Source organism: Meleagris gallopavo, chromosome 1, assembly GCF_000146605.3.
Source record: "Meleagris gallopavo isolate NT-WF06-2002-E0010 breed Aviagen turkey brand Nicholas breeding stock chromosome 1, Turkey_5.1, whole genome shotgun sequence".
Classification (NCBI taxonomy): domain Eukaryota; kingdom Metazoa; phylum Chordata; class Aves; order Galliformes; family Phasianidae; genus Meleagris; species Meleagris gallopavo.
In genome coordinates this window covers 338,857-350,819 of record NC_015011.2, presented here as the reverse complement: position 1 = coordinate 350,819, position 11,963 = coordinate 338,857, and the positions used below count along the sequence as shown (strand labels likewise).

The window sequence follows — 11,963 nt, the reverse complement described above, 5'->3', positions numbered from 1 at the left end:
CCACATCCAGCCTGGCCTCGAATGCCTCCAGGAACGGGGCATCCAAAAAATTTCTTCTCCAAAAGAGAGGCCAGGTGCTGGAAAGGGCTGCAGAGGGAGGTGGTGGAGCCGCTGCCCATGGAAGTGCTCAAGAAATGTTCAGATGTTATGCTGAAGGATGTGGTATAGTGGGAAATACTGGTGATACGTGTGTGGACTGGATGATCTTGGAGGTCTTTTCCAGACTTGGCGATTCTACGGTTCTATGATTCCTCTGCCACATCCACTTATTAATGTGCCAAACAGGGACAGGTAGAACTCTGGCTTTGTACCCAAGACACCTCAGGTGTTGACCCAAGATCCCAAAGCACTGCCCTGTGGCAGCTGAGGCAGCCCAAGTGCGAGGCTGCAGTGGGACAGAGCTGAACCCCACCTGCAAACCCCTGAGCTGAAACGCAGCCCCTGCTGGCCACGCAGCCCCCACCACCCACCAGCACCCTGTGTCCTGCAGCACCTGAGGGCCGGGCCAGGCCCAGCAGACCTCACCCATATCCACCTCACCTGGTGGATCTCCTGCCAGCCGTTCTCATCCACGCAGCCCAGCCGAGCGTAGTCGTGCAGCAGCAGCTCACAGCAGTAGGGATCTCCACCCACCATGGCACTGTGGTACAGTGGTGTCAGCCCCCGGCTGTCCTTGTAGTCTGGGGAGGCCCCCAGATCCAGCAGTGTCTGCAGGAGAATCATAGAATCGTTAACTTTGCAAAAGACCAATGAGATCATCAAGTCCAACCCCAATCCATCCACACTGTGCCCGCTAACCATGTCCCATAGTGCCACATCCCCACCTCCAAGGATGGAGATGCACATCTCACTCGCAGCTCCACGCATGGGGATAACCAACCCACGAGGGGTCAGTGCTGCTGTCATGGCACAGTGCTGCTCAGCCCTCTCTCCCCAGGCTCAAGCCATCAGTGGTACGTCTTTGTCACAGCACGGGAGGGATGCTGTGGGTGTACAGCTATGGAGCAGGCAGCGACGTGAGGTCTGGGTGCTACAAGGAGCCAGCACTGAGATCGTGAGAATTAGGAATTACCAACTCTGGGACGTGGGATGTGGGCTCACCAGCACTGGGATTTGGACTCACCAGCACTGGGATTTGGATTCTCCAGCACTAGGATGTGGGCTCACCAGCACTGGAATTTGGACTCACCAGCACTGGGATGTGGACTCACCAGCACTGGGATTGGACTCACCAGCACTGGGATTTGGACTCTCCAGCACTGGGATGTGGACTCACCAGCAATGGGATTGGACTCGCCAGCACTGGGATTGGATTCTCCAGCACTGGGATGTGGATTCTCCAGCACAGGGATTGGACTCTCCAGCACTGGGATTGGACTCTCCAGCACTGGGATGTGGGCTCACCAGCACTGGGATTGGACTCACCAGCACTGGGATGTGGACTCACCAGCACTGGGATGTGGACTCACCAGCACTGGGATTGGACTCTCCAGCACTGGGATGTGGACTCACCAGCAGCGCCGCGTGGTTGCGGCACCGCACAGCTTTGTGAAGTGCCGTCATTCCCTCCCGTGTGCGGAAGTCCAGATGCGCTCCCCCATTCCGCAGAGCTTTGATCATCTCAGTGCTGAGCTCCAGCTGAGCTGCCGCCGTCAGGGGACATTCTGCAAAGCCCCAAGAAGCAGAAGTGAGAACTGTGGACACTGCCACGTCTGCTGCCCACCTCCAGCACTGCAGAGGTTCCTGTGCTGATAAGGGAGCTGCACACAGCCCTGTCAGCTCCTGCTGTTGGACACCTGCTGATCTTCTCCAACACCGTGCATAGAATCGTAGAGCCATAGAATCACTGAGGTTGGAAAAGACAACCCCAACCAATGCCCACTGCCCACGTCCCCCAGTGCCACATCCCCGTGGTCACTGAACACCCCCAGGGATGGGGGCTCCCCACCGCCCTGGGCAGCTGTGCAGTGCTGACCGCTCTTTGCAGCACAGCTTCTTCCCAGGCTCCAACCCGACCCTCCCCACGGCACCCTGAGCCCATCCCCTCCCGTCCCATCCCCGTTCCCTGCCGATAGAGACCGACCCCTCCTTCCCTCCAGCCTCCTTTCAGGATGGCACAGAGCGCTGAGCTCTCCCTGAGCCCCTCTGCCCCACACTGCCCCATCCCCCTCCCTCAGCCGCTCCCCGCAGTGCTGTGCCACAGAGGAACTTGTTCCACCTGGGGTTACAACTGGAGCAGGCAGTGGAAGGCATACAGAAATCCCCTTCAACAGTCGTCCTTCCCCCAGTGCTAAATCTCATCTGGCCGCTCTCTAATCCAGGATTTTAGTGGTTACACTCTGCTAATTTCTGGAACTGTGCATATCCAAACAGATGCTTAAAGCAATGAAGTGCACAAAGCCCGTAAGAGAAAAGGGAAAGAAGCACAGCAGATGCCATCCACAACCTGACTGGGGGAGCAGAGCAGACCTGAGTCCCTCCAGGACACGATGCAGACAAGGGAGTGCTTTGCTGGGGAGGCCAGGAGGGGGAATGGGTGCAGCTGCAGAGAACCTACAGAAGTTCCTTTGTACTGCACTGCTGCAGAGTTCTTTCTGCATCTTTTTCCTGTAACTTCGTTCTCTCTTTGTTTTGTGCTTTCTCTTTGTGCTTGAAGAAGCTTAGGATGAAGAGCATGTGTTAACTGCACCCAAGGCATTCTGGCAATCCTCAGGTTGTCCCAGCACAGCTGCACTGTGGACAACAACAGATCTGTGCTCCTGCACCCTGAACCACACAGCCCCAGTACCAGGCACAATCCCATCGGTGCCGGCCCCATTACCTGTTCCTGCAGCTGTTTGTCCCCGCATCGTATTGAGCCACAGCCCATACTGCTGCACACAGCCAAGAAAGTGCCTTTGTGAGTGCAACCATTTCTTCTCATTCCTCTGTTCCTTGGCTGCTGCTCTGCTCAGTATTGACTATTGTCCATAGAATCACAAAACGGTTTGGATTGGAAGGGACCTCAAGGATCACGAAGCTCCAACCCCCCACCAATGCAGGGCCACCAACCTCCACATTTCAGAGCAGCCCAGGGCCCCATCCAACCTGGCCTTGAACACTTCCAGGGATGGACGGGGCATCCACAGCCTCTCTGGGCAGCTGTTCCAGCACCTCCCCACTCTGTCTCTAAAGAACTTATTGTCCAACAAGGCATGAGCAGCTGTGGTGGGACTGGCTGAGACCTCTGGCATCTCCAGGGAACTCAGCACTGGGGCAGGAGTTACCAGGGTGGGACAGAGGAGACAGAAGTCCCATGCTGATGGCAGAAGGAGGGAACTCATAGAACCACTGAACATCCCGAGTGGGAAGGGACCCCCAAGGATCTTTGACTCCAACTCCTGACTCCACGCAGCACCACTCAGAATTCAAACCCTGTGACTGAGAGCAGTGGCCAACACTTCCCAAAGGTGTTTGTTAACAGGTCCTGGGCTGTGGCTGTTGTGTGCCCCGGGAAGGGAAAGCTCAACCCATGCTGGAAAGAGAAACTAAGAGTAAGCACAGGTGGTTCAGATCAACGGGGCAAATCTCTCTCATCCTCCTCGTCCACAGCACAGATCTGTCCCCTTTCTGAACTTCTAAAACTGAAACCTCAGACAGCACTACGTCACCTCTCTCCCTTACGTGAGTCAGCTCAGAGCAAAGGGAAACCTCTGCTTTCTGGAAACCGTACAGATTGCATCGACTTCCATATGTTGAGCAGGGTCATGGATGATCACACAGTCATGAACTGCGGGGATTGGAAGGGATCTCAAGAGATCATTGAGTCCAACCCCTCTACAAAAGCTGGCACCCTGCAGTAGGTCACACGGGTCAGCAAGCAGACAGGGCTTGGATATCTCCATGGGAGGAGACTCCATAGTGACCCATAAATAATTTCTGCAGGGATATTCTTTTCCCTGGGTCAAGAGGTGAAGGAAAAAAACATTACAGTAACTGAGAAGGGGTGAATCAGTTTTGTACTGCAAAGTCACTGAGACGGTAACGCTGCAGTTTTCAACAGCCTTCGGGCTGGGAGGAAGGGAATGTGTCTGTTGCACATGAGTGGCTCAAGAAGAAAGCTTCAGATGGGGAAGGATGGAGCTTTTGAAACCTCATGGGTATTTTTTTATGGGTCCCTCTCTGCTCTTATAGGAGGATGTTGAATAAAGGCTGTTTGCAATTAGCCAAACCTCTAAAGGCCTGGCCACGTGGAGAGGAACATTTGGTGTGCGGGGCTATTTGCAGTACCTCTGTCAGACTTACCCCAGAGACCCAGAGGATAAAACTGCACAGATAATAGCAATGCTGTTTTGACTAAAAAAAAGAATAGATTTACTACAGTGATTTTGCAAGGGAGAGATGAGAAATTAAAAATAGAAAAAGTTGCAGTGCATAAGTACTATCTTTGCTAAATACCAAGCGCAGGAAATCTGGCCATTTATTTGTTCCTTCTCTTGAAACCTCAGTTGGAGTGCTGTTCACATTACCATCATTTTGCTGATAGACCTGAGAGCTCTGGGTTAAAAATTCAATATAGGAGTACTCTCAACAAAGAAAGGATGAAGGTTTTCGAAGAGCGGGGCTTTTCAAGCATCCAGGAGAGGGGATGTTTGGCTTTGCAGCTATTGAGACTTTAAGTAAAGCAATGCAGCGGCGGTGCTTAACTCAAGACATGCAGAACGAATAATTAATGAGACTTCCCATTCCCACTTCAGCATCTGATGTACGCCGCCTTCAGCAGCAAAACGGGAAAGGCATCCAGATGGGGGATGGGGGAGGAAGAGCTGGAACTCAGGGGCAGCACTTGAGGAGCAGGGGGAGACCGTGGTCAGAAGGGATGGAAGCGTCTGAGAAATACCACTCCCAGCAGAGTGAAGGCTCTGGTCATAAGGACAAGGTTCCCAGCTTTTGGTCTAGTATTAAATGGGGAGGTTGGTGGCCCTGCATGTGGCAGGGAGGTTGAAGATTCGTGATCCTTGAAGTCCCTTCCAGCCCTGGCCATTCTGCAATTCTGTGATTTGGGGAGGATTCCTACACCAGAGTTACAGTATCTTAGCCTAAAAGCACGTTGCTCAGGTCTGCTTTGCCCAGAGACCCGCAAAGCACCGACCATAAAGCAGAGTCCCCAAGGAGGGGAAACGGAGAGGGCCTTGCTGGTCTCCTGGCAGCCAACGGTAGGATGGGTGGGAACGACAGCGCCGTGCCTGGGGAGGCTCAGATCTGACATTTGGAAACATTCACCGACCGTGAGAGCGGTCAGATGCTGCAACACACATCCCAGAGAGGTGGGTGATGTCCCATGGGTGATGTCCCATACCTGTCAGAGTTCAGGAGGCATTTGGACAATGCCCTCAGTGAACTGCTTTAACTATCGGTACAGCACTGAAGCAGTCAGGCAGTTGGAGTTGATGGCCTTTGTGGGTCCCTTCCCCCTGGATTATTCTATTCTATCACGACCCTACGCATGTGGGGTACCAAACCAAACCACACCGACACGACTGCCTGCTGATACGGCCATGGGACCACATAAGCCATAATGCTGCACTCGCACTGCCACAGGGGATCCCTGCATCCTCTCCATCTTTCATCCAGAAACTTAGGAAACTCCAGTTTAGTCAATAAGTCAGTTGTGAAGACTCCTTAGGAGGAAAGCAGGACTGGCAAACAGGAGTTTCACTGGGATATGGTTCCCTCTTCTCAGGCATAGACCTTCTCCAACTGTACGAGTAGAAACACCACGTTAAGCTGGATGCACTCCGTTTTCCCTCCTACAAAGGGAAAGGAGCAGTCCTGAACAATAAATGTGATTTGGTGACCAATGGAAGGTGTGGATTGGAAGTGGCTGAGCCCACGTGCCTTTGCCATCAGCTGGAAGAGGAACCAGAGCCCAGACAACACTGTGCCTCTGCATGGAGCCAAGTGTGTTTGTGTTACATCTCAGCGGAAAAGATGAGAACAGCCCACCGTTGCCCTTCGGTGTTGGATGAGTTCGTGAAATTAAAGAGAAGAGATTTGACTGTAATGGGACTTGAGGGCATTGCTGGAGAGCTGACAGAGAGAGAAGTTCATGAGCTCATCCCAGAGATCCTTCCAGACGCACAAGCAGGAGATGGCATCGTGCAGAAAATGCTGGAAGGGAATCGCCAGCCACAGGATGGGAGCAAAACTGAGAAGGTTGGGTTTGGGGAACACTGGACCGTGCTAGAGGATTTTCACAGTCAACAGTCTGCACTCCACAGAGAGGTGAGATAATGATCTTGGCTGAGACTTAAGTAGAACAATTAGAAAGACATTAAATCAAGAACATTAGAGAAACAATTCCAAAGAGGGAAACACTGCACAAATGCACCGTGTCAGAAGTAATTAAGCCCATTTGATAAAGAATGAGAGGAAGATTTTTCTTCCTCTTTGTTCATTTCTCTCTGAAATACAAGGAGACTGGATAACAGGAAAAAGGATGTGGACTGCTTTTAATGGTAATAAGAAGTTTGACATCATTGTCGTTACTGAAACTTACAGACAATTAAACCATTTTAGAAAACGAAGAATGTCTGATTGCAATGAGAATGGGGACGCAATGAGTGGGCAAGGAGGCCCCGAGAAAGAGTTTACATTAAAATCCCATCATCTGTTATACGGCCACCAATGGCTGAGAACAAGGCCTCAGGTTTGTGTGGAATCGTGTCAGGAGTAACAAAGGTCCTTCGTGAGACTTTGTTATGCGCCAGTAAAGAAAAAAAGACTCCTTAACCTCTAAGTGTTGATCACCAAGTTATATAAATTAACACTCACACTGCCAGGGCAAATTCAGCTTGAAAGCAAATGCTGAATGTCCCAACCTACAGGCAATAAGATATCGTCTCATTTTCTGAACACGGGAAACTGACTGCTCTCTATAGGTGACGCTTTGCTCCAACATACAGGAATGCTTCTCTGGGTCTCAGTGTAATAAATGCAAATCTACTAAACGCGTTATTGCTGTTTAAACAGCACAGGACAGCACAGGGAGATGGGAGCCCCAACCAGACGGGGAATATCTGATGCTTCCTATGGGAATCAACCAAGGGAAATTAGATCTGTTGTAGGAAACACGGGAAGCTTGAAATCAAAAAGTAAAAGGTGACTGAGAGTTCTTGAAGGAGAAGGGATACGGCTCCGTAAATTGAAGAGGACCTTCAGGTCAGCAGTGAAGGGACAGCAGCAGTTACAACACCAGCTCTAACGGCAGGACACGAGGCAACAGTGGCCACCATGAACTGAGAATTAGGAAACGAAGGACAAGAACAGGAACTAATGGCACAGAAGTAAAGAAAACCACATTTGGCGTGGCAACGGGCTGTCAGAGAGGGGTCTTGTTGCTGTTGTTTAAATTAGAGAACACCAAATGATTTCCCAGGCCCCGCACACACTCGTCAGATAGGCGGTGTGTAATTGGTAATAAATACAGAAAGCAAAATGACCAATGGTTATTGTTAATTTTGCTGCTGTGGAAATGCCATTTTCCTTTCTATTACCAAAATGGGATTTCTGAGATAAGCTACCTGCACTTGAAGAAGTTGTTTACTTCTAGAAAACGTGGTATATCATCCTTCTTAACTTCTCCCCGAAGATCTTCCTGTGCCAGTAAAGTTAAATTTGAATACATTTTGAAGTACTGGGACATCCAAAAAGATAAGAAGAACAGCAGTGTTGGGTCAAGACACAAAAAGGGACGAATAAAATGATCCGTGAACCAAGAAGCCAGAAAAATAACACCAATCTTGGGAAAATGCTGGGAAATTTATACGGAATTTAACTGACACAGGATTGAAGAACACTTGTGTCGTTCATATCGACCAGTCAAGTTTTACAGTAAGTAAAGTAGGTCCCACTGCTCACATGTAACCCCTTTTCTTCTAATTCACAGAGATGATGCTGATAGCTGCGTTGGTGTGAGGCTCGTGCACAGCCCTACCCAATGTGGAAAACAAGCAGCACCCAATGTCGGCTCCACGTCCTTCAGATGAACTGAAATCCAGATGAGGAGAAGCAGCCAGAGGGGTTGGCTGAAGTGTCTCTTCAAGCTGCTGGACTTGGCCATCTTCACCACTTATCTTGAAGGAAATGCAAATCTCTGATCAGATTTTGGGGCTACACGAAGCTGGGATGATTACGGAGAGCAGTCAGGGCTGTGCAATGCAGAACCAGAAGCAAAAGCCGTGGCAATCCCGCAGGATCCATCCGAGCTCAGTGAATGTGACAAGTGAGGAAGGAGACGCACTGCCCTACAGCCTCGGTCACGGCTTTGCAAAATGCTCCTGGGGAAGGGCTGGCAGCCCTGCAGGGAGCAGCGTGTTCCCACCTCATCTCTTCCATCCGCAGCCAGGTCTGTGGAAGTCAACGGGAACAGAAGCAGCCACACCAAAGCGAAGCTGCCAAGCAAGGAACTCTTGTGGTTTGCTATGGCTCAGGTGACACAGGTCATGGTGTGACACAGAGTCTGTTCCAGCAACTTGTGGCCATCTGGGTCCTCCCCAGTGAGGCCACTGCCACGGGGCACGGACAGCAGGGATATGCAGGGGAGCAACGTGCCTGGTGTCTGCCTTCCAGCTGACCTCTTAGAAATGGAGCAGCGACTCAAAACTCACTCAAAAGCGATGGGAAAACAGGAGAAAATGTCTTCAAATGCAAGGCTGAAGGAGTTCGGCCTCTCTTTAATTAGGGGAAGGAAGATTAAATGTTGATTTGATTACCACGTATAAATACGTTCATGTGAAAACATACCAGGTACTAAAGTGCTCTTTAATCTAGAAGACAAAGTGTAACGACAGCTGGAAGCTGAAGCATACAAATTTAAATAAGACACGAATTTTAAAGAGTGAGGGTGATTAACCAAATTACGAAGGAACAGCACGGATCTTCCGTTCCCTGAATCAGGATTGATGACTTTATGGAAAATATGTTTCAGCGTTGTTCACTGAACACACACGCAGGGTGACGAGGATCCCCCTGGAGGGGTGCAGGAGGTCGGGTTGGGTGGTGGAACAGCTCCGTCTGCTCTTAAACTCCAGAAAGCCACGGATACTGATCAGCAGTTCCGTGTCATTCTTTCACAAAACGGGCTGCGAAGCAAGAAGCAGTTGTGTGTTTCTGAAGAACTGGAACTCGGAGTGAGGTGTCCAGGACTCCCTCTGCTCCAGCGTTATTTTCACAGCTCATAACATCCAGTTTTGCTGTCAGTTCTGAACTGGAATCAGATGACTGTTTGGATCAGGTGCTTTTTTTTTGGTTTGTTTCTTTCGGTGTTTTTTTTCTCGTTCTTCCTCCTCTGTATTTAACAGATTCTTCTCAGTACACGTGAGCCTGTTTTCCTATAAGCCTCCAACCCTCTGTGTTCCATAAACATTTAGATGTTGTTTCGAGAGGCATAGCTTGCGGGGGATACCTGTGATAGTGGACTGGATGATCTTGGAGGTCTTTTCCAACCCTGGTGATGCTATGATTCCATGCGATAACATCAGATCCAAAACTTTTGTGGCTCCATTGACGGGGCTTTGAGCATCCTGACCTGCGGGGAGGTGTCCCTGCCTGTGGCAGTGGGTTGGAACTGGATGGGCTTTTCTAAGCTCTCCTCCCAAACAAACCATTCTATGCTCTCCTCGAGCGCACTGCACTCTACAATACGATACACTTCATAAAACTGAGTCAGCTATAGAAGAGCAGAGGGCTCTCTTTTAAAGAAATGTCCCTCCAAACGCTCGAAAGGGCTTGGGCAAAAGTGAAAACCAGAGCTGATCTGCTTGGGCATGCTCCACAGCAGATCACGCTCATATGCTGCTGATGGTTTATTTGTCATAGGAGCAGTTGTCCATCAGGACCAGACAGAGTGGCTACACCAGTAAATTAAACAAAACAAACATTGCAGGCTGAGTTTGAGTGGTTCTGTCAGTTTGGCTGAGTCAACTTTCACCTTTCCAGCCCAGGAGTTGGCAGAGGCCAAGAGCCATCCCAAGGAGCAGTCTGGGTGCAGCTCCATTGTCAGAAAGGACTGGAGAGGTTAACAGTGTGCCTGAACTGCACCATGCCCATCGACTGCACAGCAGAACAGCTGTCTGGGCACATGAGAACTCCTCATGCAGAGATAGCCAGAGCTTCAGAACCAACCTGAGGAGCCATCCAGCTGAACCAGAAACACGGAAAATTAATCATCAGATTGGCACCTGCTCATGAGTTGGAAACGTGGCCATCATTCACAAGCAGAAGTCCAACTCTGTTGTAACTGATCATAAAAAACATTCCTTGAAAACAGAAATAACTAAACCAGCAGCTCCTCTCTCAAGACCATGAGAGCCCTCAGCCGGGACCAGGGACAGATCTTCCCATCCTCTGTTCTCAAGGAAAAGACACGGGACTTCGATTCTCACTCCTTGCACCCTGGAGCCTGCATGAAACCCAACAGCCAACGCTCCAAACCCTGACCTCCCTAAGGTGGGGAAAAAGTTGAAAGACAATCTGAGAAACCCAGAAGCCAAGATTTGATTTTCTTGGCCTCCAAAACATTTCTTCAGCCTTCTGACTGCTTCACAAAGAGACTCCACGTTCCCCCAGTGTGCCTGTCCCAGAGACTGCCCCGTCCTCCCCAGAATCCCATCTGAAAGATGCACAACCCCACAATTGTCTCATTTAATGTCTCATTCCCAGACAATGCATTTTTCTCACCCCACACAGTATTTCTGCCAACGGCCTTCCGCAACTCTGTGCTCCAAAAACCTCCAAGATGTAAGACACACTACTAAGAAATCCAGCAAACCTTTCCCCTTCAGACAACCCATCATTTGCTACGCCCACCAAGAACAACCACTGCCCAGATTCCCACTGTCTCCCCTGGACGCTTTCTCCCCCAGCCCTGCTCTGCCATCTCCCCCTTTCTGGAGAAGCCAATCTCACCTCCAGTGTCCGGGTCGTGGAAGTTGGGATCCAGTCCTTTCTCCAGCAGTCTGCAGACTTTCTCCGCGTTCAGCATTTGCACGTATTCCATGAACTTCTTCAGGTTTGCCTGCAGCCGTGACACCCCAGGAAAACACACAATACATAGCATTAACACCCCGATATGAGGAAAGAAGCCACCAGAGGAATATCCCCATCCGAGAGACCCAAGGCAACCAGCACAACATCAGAGCAGCACCCACGAGGAGCCAGGGCACATTCATTCCCAGGTCCCCGAAGCCCTGTAGGGTGCATGTCCTGTTTGAGGGCACACCACAGGTCTGTGCAGGACGAGGCCCTCCCTGCCCACGCCTCATTGGCACCGCTGGACCACCCCAAGGAAGGATGGAAGGCACTGGGGCCACCAGCCATCCCCCCTGCTCACACCCCATGAGGGCAGACACGTGTTGCACGCTCCTGTGACATGGACACATCCCCAAACACACATTGTAGTGTTTGCCAACCAGACAGCATGGAGACTGCTACAGAAGGTGCTGAGCAGCACTGCCACTGACACAGCATCCGGGGCTTTGCCCACGTCTTGCAGCAGCACTGCACCTCCTGAGGTCACCAAGTCGCTGTGATGGCGCATCGTCTCTTTGCCATCTACTCTGAAACGCTTAGGAAACAAGACCAACTTCACAGACACCAGCTGTTATTGTGTGGTGTCACAGCTACGGCTGCAAAATCGTGTTTTATTCACGATGCCATTCTCTGTCTTTGGCCAGAGACCAAATCTTGTTCTCCTGAGGGGACTGAGAGCTCAGAGGACTCCTTGAAGCCTGCCTGCCTGGCTGTAGGCTGTGAGGATTTTCTCTTTTTTCCCCTTTTGGGTAGCTACACTTGATGCATACATTGTTTAATACTTTTCCAGGCTCTGGAAATTATCGCTCTGCCAGGCAGGACTGAAAACACTCATTTCACACATGCTTCCAGCTCTGCTTTGCAGACCTTTGGGTCACATCCCCATGCTCCTC

General features: G+C 50.7%; 1 protein-coding gene across 1 annotated transcript in view; it reads right to left on the bottom strand.

Moving 5' to 3' along the window:
- LOC104913855 (SH3 and multiple ankyrin repeat domains protein 3) overlaps positions 1 to 11,098 on the bottom strand; it is a 13,873-nt gene extending 2,775 nt beyond the window's left edge. The window contains exons 1-3 of the mRNA XM_019611003.1: positions 10,948 to 11,098; positions 1,513 to 1,664; positions 541 to 708 (exon numbers count right to left, since the gene is read on the bottom strand). Coding sequence (XP_019466548.1) covers positions 541 to 708; positions 1,513 to 1,664; positions 10,948 to 11,098 — 471 coding nt within the window. The remainder of the gene's footprint in view (positions 1 to 540; positions 709 to 1,512; positions 1,665 to 10,947) is intronic.
- Between the last annotated feature and the right edge of the window lie 865 nt (positions 11,099 to 11,963).